At 42.4% G+C, this 12,417-nt stretch overlaps 2 protein-coding genes across 4 annotated transcripts in view; one reads left to right on the forward strand and one right to left on the reverse strand.

Moving 5' to 3' along the window:
* The window catches only part of LOC116443763 (trihelix transcription factor GTL1), a 30,710-nt gene extending 19,893 nt beyond the window's left edge, over positions 1–10,817 (forward strand). For 2 of the 3 annotated variants that reach the window (XM_032108296.1, XM_032108298.1), the window contains 4 exons: positions 56–457; positions 1,852–1,917; positions 2,918–3,108; positions 5,136–10,817. In XM_032108296.1, the coding sequence (XP_031964187.1) occupies positions 56–457; positions 1,852–1,917; positions 2,918–3,108; positions 5,136–5,222 (746 nt within the window). In that variant the 3' untranslated portion in view covers positions 5,223–10,817. Of the gene's footprint in view, positions 1–55; positions 458–1,851; positions 1,918–2,917 lie in introns of all 3 variants that reach the window. The other variant, XM_032108297.1, reaches the window with a different exon arrangement.
* The window catches only part of PPAT (phosphoribosyl pyrophosphate amidotransferase), a 47,128-nt gene extending 35,087 nt beyond the window's left edge, over positions 1–12,041 (reverse strand). Inside the window, exon 1 of the mRNA XM_032108299.1 lies at positions 11,837–12,041. Coding sequence (XP_031964190.1) covers positions 11,837–11,964 — 128 coding nt within the window. The 5' untranslated portion in view covers positions 11,965–12,041. The remainder of the gene's footprint in view (positions 1–11,836) is intronic.
* Positions 12,042–12,417: the final 376 nt, after the last annotated feature.

The following is a 12,417-nucleotide window of genomic DNA, read 5'->3' on the forward strand; positions in this document are numbered from 1 at the left end:
TTTAGAATGTATTTATAGCATTTACAGTTAGTTGGTTTTTTATTTATATTTTCAGACAATCACATTCCCTTGGAAGAAGCACAAAATCACTTTAAAGTTATTACAGTTAATGATACTGGAGCAGGAAAACATTGGAGTGATAATGAAGTTAGGGCTCTGATAAACATATGGTCAGATGAAAAGATACAACAAATGCTTGAAGGGGCCACAAGAAATAAAGAAATATTTGAGGAAATTGCCAGAAGGTTAATGAAACGTGGTATAGACAGAGACTGGAAACAATGTCGCACAAAGTACAAGAACCTAAAATATGAATACCGTGCACTGCAGAAAGAAAATGAGCATCTTGGAAATCCCAGGAGAAAAATGAGATTTTACGATGAAGTTGACTGTATCTTAAGAAGACAGACTTTGGGAACCTCAGGCTGGGGATGTGAAAGCTCAAGTCTCCTATCAGGTACTAAAAACTTCAGTGATGAGAGAAAGTGCTTGAAGTGAAACTTTAGAAAGTTGCCTGTTTGAGCCATGCTGTAAGTGTGAAATGTGTGGCCAGAAATGGGGAGGGAAAATAAATGGGGAAGCTGTATCTGCATGGTCACATAGTGAATACTCAGGGAACACAAGTGGCCTACGGAGACATGTAGAAGTGAGAATATTAGCAAAAAGTGAAAGCACTGAAGCATTCAATGCAATTGGAGGATCTTTGCTTTTGAAAGCCTAAGTGACATACAGTGAAATGGTGCTAGAACACATGGCAGGTTTTAGAGGTCATACAGCAGGCATGTAAAGTCTGATGGATAGAGAGCTGCAAGCTCATACCATTTAGAATTACACAAATCAGTAGCAATCAAGCCAAGTGCAAGGGCTCCAAAAAACCTGAACTATATTAATTCAACACACACTGCAGTCAAGACAGAGAAAAATCCAGGGCAGTGATGTTTATTTGAGCACTTCTAATAATTGTATTAATTTTGCTAAAGCAGATTCAGTTTTTGAAATAGAGTTTGCTTCTATTTTAGTATCAAAAACCCACTGATCTAGGAACCACACAGCTAATCTTGTGTCTGCTGTAAGGGTTCTCGTGACTGCCCAACTGCTCCAGACCTCAGGGGCACCTGCTCCTGGCTCCAGGCAGATCAGGTGCTCTTGTAGAAATAACTGAACCTCTGCAACTTAGGGTTCAGTGACTTAAGATAAAGCAGAACTAACTGTGATTGTTCTCAATGTGTTAGATAATAGTTTGCAACATCACAAATCTTAGTTGAGGACCTGCACCATTTCTGCAGCAAAGGCCAGATGGACAGCTTGAGCAGAAACTGCTGGAACCATCCTTAAGCCAGCTGGTCCTCTGTCATAAATCAGAGCCCTAATGTGGTGTCCAAGGGCACAATACAGTAGTGCATTAGTTGTGGCTGGAATGACATCCATAGAGCTGTGGGGTGACTGTTCTTCTCCCCTGCCTCAGTCTTGTGCTTGATCACATTCTCAAGACATGTATTTTCTTCCAAATACAGGAACTGAATATATTACTGCTCGTTTCTACTCTCCATGAATAGGATTTGTCAGCACCAAGTATGCTGTCAACACCAACAACCAACTTGGCTGTTTTACATTTTAGCATGATAGAAAAGGAGTGTGTAATCTGGGCTGTGAATGCTGATGCAGCAGCCAGTAAAGCAATAACCTCTCAGAAAAGAAGCTTCAGTTATTAATCTGTTTGAGGCATCTGCCAAATAAATGTGTCTTGTCCTAGGGTATTTGCTTTTGTAGTATAAAACTTTCTGGTATGTGACTGACTGTGCCTTGAGAATCTTGACAAAACACTTAGTCACCTTGTTTTCCTCTTCTAAGTTTCAGTGGGAGATGCTACATCAAACACAGGATCTTTGAGTATCAAGAGGAAAACATGGAATGATGGTAAGAGCCCCTGACTTTTAAAAGCACCTATACACTGCTGTTGAATTGGATGCCAGATTCTTACATCCAGTATTCAGACAGTTACAAAAAATAATCCTGGAACTTAACACCGAGCTCCAAACCAACATTCTTCTTTCACCCACAACAGTTGGCAAAAGAAGAGTTCTGATAAAAATGTAGGGCTAAGGAAAATTGCAATTTATTTATTTAAATCATCATCCCTGGTATAAATGAGGTAACCATAAACGTACTTGATTTGTAAGAATCATATGCAAAGAAAAGACAGTATTTAAAAAACAAGATGTCTCAACTGCCCGTGTTGCTTACGGGAAAGTAGGGACAGGCACAGTCATGGATGTGATTTCCTCATATTGCACTACTGTGTCTGTAAACACGTAAGCAGGTTAAGACAGCTGTGTCAAAGACAGGATAAGCTAGAGAATCATGGAGAGAGAAAAATGATGGGAAGGATAGAAATATGTGGCATGTGATCTGATATGGGGAAGGTCAGCAGCTTATTTTTCTTCCTGCAGAATTGTCAGGCCCTAAATAAAATGGGGAACAAAAAAGCTTAGTTTTAAGGTGCTCACCCCTATTTTTAATACTGAAATGATATCTACAGACAGATGAAGAGAAATTATCTGAATATGACATTTTTTGAATTCAACCCCTTTAGTTCACCATCACAAACTGTACTAACACTGTATTTAATCACTCTGTGTGATTAAAAAGACTTTCATTTATTGCCTATTATATAAGTACCTCTTGGAGAGGGCTGAAGCTAGGCAAAACTGAAAGTCTGAGATATAAGTGATTTTTACAGGGTCTGCTGCATTCCTACTCTCCATTATACAATGATCCCTTACACAACATGAGGCAATGCCTGCCAAAAGAGCAGAACAGAAGAACAGCTTTAGGAAAATCCAGCATGTGCTAAACTTCAGTGTCAGCAGTTCATTGACTTGTGCACTCTAACTACGTACTTTGGTTTTGTCCACAGAGGTGTCACCTGTTCCACTTAAGAAAAGTGCTTCTGAAAACACCATACTCCACTTCCAAAAACTGCTAACAGAGAGAGTGCACACGGTAACAGAAGGCAAAAAGTTTCTGTTTGAAAGACTTTGTAAGCAGGAAGAAATGCAAGACCTCAACAGAACACAGCTGTATGCTGATCCATCAGCTATACAACAGGTTGGTTTAATGAACTTTCTATGAAATTAACATGCAGATAGGTTCTGTCAGGTAGTAAGAAATGAAATACTTAAGAGTGTGGGTTACCCACATGAGTACCTGCTTGCTTCCCTTTAATACAATCACCATCAGTCATTTAAACTAAAGCAAGACATGAGTTTCTATCATAATCCTTAACTATGAGCTCTTAGCAGTGATGTCAGTCTGATAAAACACAACCTCTGCCTACATGGGTTGGCTCACCTACATGCTACAAGTAACAGCCTTAATTGAAAGAAAATAATATTTTAACTGATCAAAGAAAACATGTACAGTTGAAATTTCATCCCATAATTTCCAATTACCGTCTCCATGGTCTTCCTAACAAGTTAGTCCTCTGCAATTAACCAAACAGTGGAAGCTGTAGGAGAACTTTTTGCTTAGGCAGGGCTGGTGGGGAAAACACAACTCTTAACTCCTTAACCAGCATTTACCCTTCTCCTAGCCTCTCCCCGTGCTTATGCTGGTGTGGGAGAACGTCCCTCTCTGCCTGCTGAAGGCTTGCAGCAATGTGCAGCACTGCACTGGAGAAATGAGTGAGCCAGAGAGAACGTACACAGAATTGATGCCCACGTAGAAGGGGCAGGCATGAGTTCTGCTCCCTATTCTGTACTGGGCAAGGGGTCTGTTATGTCCAGTAACCCACAGAAAACACAGAAACAGTGCAGGGAACAATGACATGGTAGGAGACAAATGCTATGCCATAACTGTTATTCTGCAAAATCCTACTAGCCACTACTTCCTTTTGTGATTGTGTAAGTACTCCATGGTCTGTATTACATTTGCAGGGTTTTCCTCTGCATCTGCAGGGTTTTCTTTTCAGTGTATTCAAGTAAAACAACTTTCTGGATCTCAGTCATGTTTGGGCACAGACCTACACAGCCTGGCCAAAGCCAGGTCAGTTCTAGGCAAATACAAATGCACAACTCAAGTCAAACAGTCAAGTCCTTACTGCAGCAGCAACAGCCACCAGGTTTATTTATACACAGAAGCCTAAATTCCATCCAAGTCCCTTTTCATAAAACTTCACATAAAAATATTACTGGATATAATGTGTTATTTCCTGCTTTATGCTTAATTATTTCCTTGTCTATTCTTTTATGAGAGACATTAAGAAGGCAAATACTTCCCACCAAGGTGGATTTAATCTGCCATTTGACTAGCATTCTTAAAACAATTCTGAGAGAGAGCCCTAGAAAATAATAGTTTTTTGATCACATTAATTTATACAGTGACAGGGATACAGTTTTTTCAGTGTATGCTGATCTACCACTTTTCACATTTTACACTGATTTCTCAGTATAAACCTTTTTTGGCTTGTAATACTGTCACTGAAACTATCATTTCCAGCAATACTAGTATCACCATTGGTTTAAAAATCTTTCTTCTCTCTCTCTTTACAATGAGCTGGTTCAAAGATACATCCTTGAACTTGCATTGTATTACTTGCATACAGAACTGTTGTCTTTGGAAGGAGGACAAGGTCTGCCTCTGCCATCACAGCAGTCAGGTATCCCCATGGAACGTGCTGAGTCAGCTGAAGACCTCACCATTCCAAACACTATTAAGATCACGGGTTACTCCTTCCACATGTGAACCAGAAAAATGCGTGATCCAACCCTAATTCGCTCCAGTACATTTAAACAGTTTAGTTCAATTTAGATTTAAATTATTGTTTGAAATTACTGAAAATAATATGGGTAACTTACATGTTTTGCTCTACCTTCTCTGTTTCATGAGTGCAGGGCTGAAATTGACTTGGTAACTCATTTCAACATGAAGATTCCCCTTTTCTCCATGCTACCTTGAGTAATCCAGTTCATGCTGGATGCCCTATAAACCAGTTCATCTCACTAACCTCACACAAGACTAACTCATCTAGTAAGAAAAAACCCTAAATGGTCTTCTGTGTGAGTTGAAGTAGCTCAGCAAGTTCCCAGATGTGCCAGGTCTAACTCTAAACAGCTGAAAGGTTGTTTTTGTTGCAGTGTGCCTGTCCTTCCAGAAGAAATACTAACCTGAGGGAAGCAGTTAGCCCTGCAGAGGTGACAAACTGCACTTTAAATCCTGCATGATGCCCAAGGATCCAAACCTTTCTAAACCTTGTTGTCATCCAGTACAACAGCCCAAAAAAACCCCTTTCTCTCCTTCCAGAAAATAAAAAATAAAGATTTTATGTTCATTAAAATTAGCAGACCTTTCAAGAATATGTATCTGTTTTTAAACGCTGATATTCAGTTGAGAACAACACAAAAGCACTGAGGCAAAGGACTCACTGATTTCTTAGCAGGTCAGAGCAGAGAATTGCAGAGCACAATTGCAGTCTTTACTTGGAAATTGTTCATATCAACACCAGGTGGTAGACATAAGACAAGAACTGACAGAAAAAAAAGATCACAAGTGGGTTTACTTTCCAAGTAAAGGGTTTTACCTCAGAAAACTTTCCAGAGAGCAGGATTTATCTGACAAACAAATGTCCAAAGAAGGTGGACTTCCCTTGGTGTGGGATTCCTCTTCTATTCTGCTTTGTGACTGCAAAGCATAGCTTGCTTTTTGTAATTGTTTTGTCAGAAAGCTGTCTTCTGCCCTGCTGTTCATTTGTTGTTGATCAAAGATGGTAAGAGATGTCAGGATCAAGATGGGGCATTTGGCATCATCTGATATTTATGTGCTACTCCCATTTATACAGATAACAATTAATTTACTCGAGACAGATCAAGTGACATCAAGACAACCTTTCTTCACTGCCGCTGTAGTTACAATTCCACATAGCTTTTTCCTTAGACAAAATTACCAGGAATGTTGCACGTTTAGAATTCTGGTTGTCTAGAACTATGATCTGTCTCCTTTGGACAGCATCTCCTGGCGTACTGACAGTGGGCTAAATAGAATGTTGCCAGCTGAAGGATTTCTCAAAACAGTCCCTTCAGAAATAGTATTAGTTAATCCAGCTCATCCTTCCAGTGTTTAGTCCAGACACATTTATGGGCCAGTGAAATGGAACATGAGACACCATCTGACACATGCTAAATGGTTATGTGTAGGGAACTACCACAGGACTGCAGTGGTTTGGGAGGATACCCTTTCTTAGACATAGATCCTCAAAAGAAAGGCCAGACCAAGTCATGTCCACGTAACTGATCCTGGGAATCTTAATATAAATTACATCATGAAAATGTTCCAGCTTAATAATCAAAACCAAGTAATGATGGCAAGAGCATCAATCCTATAAATAACAGAGGTTTTTGCTCTTCTCCCTCCTCAAATATCTGCATTATTGCCAGAGGGCCATTAAGATTCCTGTGAGGGCAAATCTGTCTCCTCCCCAGTTTGCAAACGGCAATACTGAAATTTTTGAGTTGCAGCAGATAAATGGAACTGTTACCATCCTGACCTACATTAAAAAGCTTCATTCTTCTCTAAAGCGCACTTATTCACTAAGATAAATGGGTCACTTTACACATCTTTGATAGGGCTGTTATTCTGGAAAGTCCTCTGAATGCCCTTTTAGATTACTCGACAAACTGTTTGGGCCAAAGGCTTTGAGAATAAGCTTCAGGAAGCAGAAGTGCTTGCAGTGATGGTGGATCCACAAGCGCTGTCTGCATCATAGGCTTTAAAGACTCTGCCTTCAGTCATCCTTTGTTTCTTATGCAGCTAGGCCTCCTTTGTGTTGGCACAAGCATCCATATGGCCAAGTGGCTACCCAGCTGACAGAACTGATTTAAATTAAAACTAACCTAACAAAAAGCCCCTCCAAATAACCCTGCTTTTTTTTTTTTTTTTTTTAATGGGAATGTAAGACATGGCAGATAGTTAAGCCAGGATAGTTTATTTGAACTGAACTACCCAGTGTGAACACAGTTTGCAGCATACAACCCTCTCTCCATGCATGAGGCTCAAATTTAAGGTAGGGGCAGACAAGCCAACTGAGCAATCCTGTGAAAATTACTGGATAGCTGTATAATGCCTACATGGATGATGTATCTCCAGTCCAAGTGAAGAAAAATGAACAGTCTCACCCCAGCTCTCTATCTAGGTTAATGTAAGTCCGTTGGCCGAAATAAACGCCATAACGGCTGCCTCTGAAATGTCCTCCTGTATCACTTGTTTGGCACCACTTCCCTCCTGATTTTTCCACTCCTTCTTACATGATCTCATTCCAGCTGCATGCACATCCAGAGATAAGAACTTAGACTGAACTACATTTTGTGACATGTACATCGAAGAGACCTCAACTTGGTTAGAATGAAATCTAGCTTCTCTTCACTTTCCCAAATGAGTGTGCAGGAACCTGAGCCCTGCACGATGTTATGTAAAACAACCAGATATAAGAGCTCACCACAGCAAAAAGGCCTTGCTCCTCCTCTCTTCTTGCAGGAGCAAGCCCTGTGGAATGTAATTAAACCAGGCTGTCATCACCTGCAGCACAGAATGGCCTAAAACTTAAACCAAGATAGAACTAAAAGACAGAAGTGTGTTTATGTTCATATTCAGTGTCTGAAAGTACCCAGGAATGTTTTACCAGCACATACACAATGAATGTTCTTGTAAAATAGCATACAGACTCAATAACTAGCTAGGCAAACATCTTATCCTGCATATTCCATAGAGAATTTACATAGAAATATGATTAATTACAAAATTTGGTATTTAGACAATTAAGGCAGTTGACTCTGCAGTTCTTGCACCTGGGAATGAGGGATCTGCTGAACTCATGTGCTCTTGAGATGAAATAAAAAGATAATACCATATATACCAAATTATCAAGATCATTACCTGTAGTATATCTGAGTTCCTCAGAAAATTCCCATCCAAATACTGTTGCAATTTGAAGCTTTTTGATTGAAAGATTCACAGGGTAAGTCATGATACCAATGGCTTGCTAAATAGCCTTTAAAAAACCCTACTTTGTAGCCAAGATGTTGTATATGAAATGTAGATAAACACTTTATGCTATATTGAATGCAGGTGTTTGGAAGGATGGCTAATGGGAAGCAACTTTACTAGATTGAAAGACAAGTTAAGTTTCTTAACTTATATTGTTGATATCTGGGTTCTGTTATATGGGTTTTAATAATGGACAGTTACAGGAAAGGTATCAAAAAGCACACTGGCCAAGCCTGCACTTATAACAAGTTCCATACACAGGCCCAGCTGAGACAAGGAATACTCCCTGACTTTATGGGACTTCCATCTTCATAGAAAAGGGCTTTGAAAGACCTTTTCTAAAAATGAGTATAAAGCTAGTACACTTAGGTTTCAGTACACAGTATTATTGCCAAAAAATATTTTCCAGAGAATTTTGCAGAAAGTTAACAGAAATCACACTTGTTCAAAGATAAACTTTGCAAATTTGTCCTGGTCAAGGACTCAAATGACGTTTAATAGATTTGTAATTCAGAGTAACTCCTCCTCCCTCCCTCACCGCCCCCAAGAAAGTCCTCTCCTTACCAATACCCTCCGATTTTATTTTGGCATGCTGTCAGTGGATTTTGCAGTGACTTTGTTCCCTGGCTTATGAAATGCAGAGATGATTTAGAACATCCGCTTTTAAGCCTTGCTAATGTTGATGCCAGAGTAACATGATTTGCTTTAGCAGAATTAAAAGTTTCAAACATAGTGAGCATTCACTGCTAACATAGCTGTAAAATGTTACCATGGTGTCAAGTTAAATTGATAAAATGTTCTTAGTGTGTGGAAGGCCTTGATTAGACTGTGAGTAGGAATATACTGGTTTTCATTTTAATTCACCATTATAAAGTTAAAGCCAATAAAAAGCTGTGTTTTACATCTGCTACAAAGGACTGGGAATTTAAGCCTCAACAACTAGCAGCTGCTTTTTAATTACTAAAAGAAATGCAACCCCAAACAACTTTTAAAGTTGTTTCTGTTTATGTCACAATAGTGAAATTTCAAGTATATCTTTTGTCTTTCATGATGTGCCTACTTGTGGGCTCCAGAACTTTGCTTACATATACACATCGATTTTTCATGCAGAACAGTTTCAGTGAGTGAAGCAGCGAGCACCACTCATACACACCACTGCACATATGCTTAAATATTTTGGTGGCTTGTTCCAGCTTACAGAGTTTTAAGTTTTCAGCTGCAAACATTACCCCACTGAAGAAAATCTCTTCAGTGCCACAGTAATACAAACTATCAACTCATTCTTGGCCATTTATGAGAAACAGCAAAGTCCTTCACCTTGCTGCAACCAGCTTATCAGAACATAAAGCACAAAGAATTTATGCTGCATGTTTTTGTGGCATCTAACAAATACTCTGGATTTTTACACACACAGGTAAGATTTCAAAGATTAGAAATTAAAACCTGTTCTCCTCTTTGTGGCCCAGTCATCTCCAAAATGCAGCTTGATACAATGCCATGCTTTAATATTCTGAATTTTAAAATCTAAGACCAATTAAGGGCCAAATTCTGTAATTTGATTTATTGCACAGGACTCATTTGCATATAGAAGAACATGCTTATATCAAAGGCCAGTAATCATTACATAAATATCCTTACTAATTTGAAGGTGATATCTAAGGTCTGTATTTTCTAGTGGCCAGTCAAATTTCTGTTAGTCACTCAGGCCTGACTTGGATGGCTCATTAATATTTACTATAATTTTCTTTCATATTTACTTATTTTTAAAGGCCTATGGTTAAGAGACATGTCTTAGTTTTTAACTTTAAAACCATGGGCCTAATGCAGTTTACTGATACAGTTAATCCTAAATTTTAACTCTGGTTTTCAAGTGGCATTCCGAAAAGTAGAAAGAAAAATAGCTGTTATCCTATTACTTCCTGATCAGGATGCCAGCCCTTTTACACATCACAGTAGGACATTAGTGAAGAAAATAGGAACGTTAATATCTCAGCTATTTAACAGTATTTTATTGAGTGCTTGCACAGGTATACCTAACAGAACAGACTGATTCACTTTACAGATGCAATGTTTATGCCTTTAGGAAAGCATCCCTTAACATTTTTGACCATTACTGAATTAGATCAGAATCACTGGTAGTGCATATATGCCTCTATTTGTAGCTTCCTGTAGAATTTGTGAATTGCTTAGTTTCAATCATAGTGTAAGTATTGCTATGTACAGTTATGTCCTCCACAGGGGATATCTGATACTAAAAAGCTCAAGCAAATTAAATATACTTGTCAAGTGCCCATCAAAGAAAAAAGAAAAGCATATTGAAAAGTTATGAAGTAAGGTTGCAATGAAAATTGAGATAATAAGATACAAAGTAATGAAAATACATCAATCATCTTTTTTCCACCTAAGAAACTCCAGGTCCACCAGTGTAACTGTAAGCACAAACAAGGTAAGATTTTTTCCAGCCTCTTCACAGAAAAACGATGCAACCTAAAATGAGATTATAGATTACATGGCTTTGTTCCTGGTATTTTGTGCTGTATCGCTCCCAATAAAACCATTTTTGGTGGACACTGGCAAATATATATACCTGCAGCCCAAAGAGAATTATTAGCATATGAGAGTCATGTAGGGATGCAGCATTTTACCAGTAAAAGTATATGAAACTCTACTGTAATAAACAGAAAATCTCCATGTAAACGATTTCCTATTGTTGATCCAAAACCAATTTCAGAGCAACATTTACAGGTCTGTGAGCTCAGAAATACAAAGAATATATTTTATCTATTTAGTGCATGTGCACTTGGAGAAGCCCACCTACCTAGAACGTCAGGAATGTGTTTATTTAGCACACTTTTTGCAGCTGTGAAGTCAAGCACAGTGAAAAGCCTCAGTGTGTACTACTAAACGAGGTTGTGCGTGTCTGACTGTGCAGGTGTTCCCACAAGGAGGATATCCCTTTCTGGCACGACTGAAAAAATGATTGACATATGTCAGTCCATAACATTATTATTTTGAATACTAACCAAGTGGAAGCTGAACCCAAACTTCATTCTGTAGCTCTGCATCCACACGGATGACAGTAAATCAGGTCTGTTGCACATTGCCATAGACAGGTAGAAGTTTTATTCTACCATGGTGATAAATCTAAACCACTACCGCTAGTAGGAGCCTAAAAACGCTTAAGAACTGCTCTGTTTCGGTAGTGTCGGATTGTGTGATTTACACTTTAAGGTGAGCATCTCGAGAGTGACGGCCGGGCCTCGCCGCGACTCCGGCAGGAGGTCGCCGCCCGGCGTGGCTGGGACGGGGCGGCGGGCGCATCCCGCTGCGCGGGGCGTACCCCCCTGCCGCCCGGGGCTCATCCCGCCGCCCGAGCGCATCCCCGCCGCCCCGGATACGGCCACGCCGCGGGCTCCGCGCAGGGACGTGCGAACGCCGGGGCCGGTGGCACAGCCCCGGCAGCGAGAGCGGATGCGACTCAAGCGAGATGCAGCCGAGGTCCAAAGGCGTTCGACAGCTGCTCCTTCGGCGGGACTGGCTCGGGAGGCAGGAGGCGGAGGGCTGTTCCTTGCGCTTCACCTCCGGGATGCTGCCAGGGCTCCCCGCCGAGGCGGAGCGGAAGGGACCGCTCGGGACGCTCCCCTCCCCTCCCAGCGCGCTCCCGCCGCCGGAGACCCGGGGCCCTCTAGGCTGCACGTGCCGCCGCAGGGCCCCGAGCAGCCGCCGCGGCCCGGCCCAACACCGAGCCGCGTCCGGGCGGCCCCGTCTGGGCACACCTCGGCCCCCGCGCCCCTCTTACCTGTGCTGCAGCCCCACCAGCCCCAGCGTGATCACATGGGGCACGTCCAGCTCCGTGGGCCACGCGCCGGAGGCGATGCAGCCGAACACGCCGCACTCCTCCCGGATGCCCAGCTCCTCCAGCTCCATGGCGCGGGCAGCACGTGGCGGCGCGGCGGCCCCGCTCCCGCTCCCAGTCCCAGTCCCGGCCGCACTCCAGCGGCTCCCGCGCGCTGCTGCCGGCGGCGCGCTCAGCCCACAACGCCGCTCCGCCCGGGGCTCCCGGTGGCCCGCCGGGCGCCTCCCGCCCTCATTTACATGCGGGGGGGCGACACCGCACCCCCAGCCCGCTCTACCGCCTCGCCCGGCCCCGCCTCCTCAGCTTCCACTCTGCCCCGCGACCCCGCGGGGTGCGCCAGGCCGGGGGGATGTTTGCCCGCGGGGTGAGGTTGCGGAGGGCCGGGGGCCGGGCGCGGCGTGGCGCCCGCATTGGCCGGGCAGAGGGCCGGGGCCGTGTTTGCACGGGACGGGGGGGGATGATGCTGCCGTCCGGGGTTCGCACGGGGGGCTCGGCGGGGCCGCCCCGCGGCGTAGGGCGGCGAT

The sequence above is a fragment of the Corvus moneduloides genome, chromosome 5, assembly GCF_009650955.1.
Source record: "Corvus moneduloides isolate bCorMon1 chromosome 5, bCorMon1.pri, whole genome shotgun sequence".
Taxonomy (NCBI): domain Eukaryota; kingdom Metazoa; phylum Chordata; class Aves; order Passeriformes; family Corvidae; genus Corvus; species Corvus moneduloides.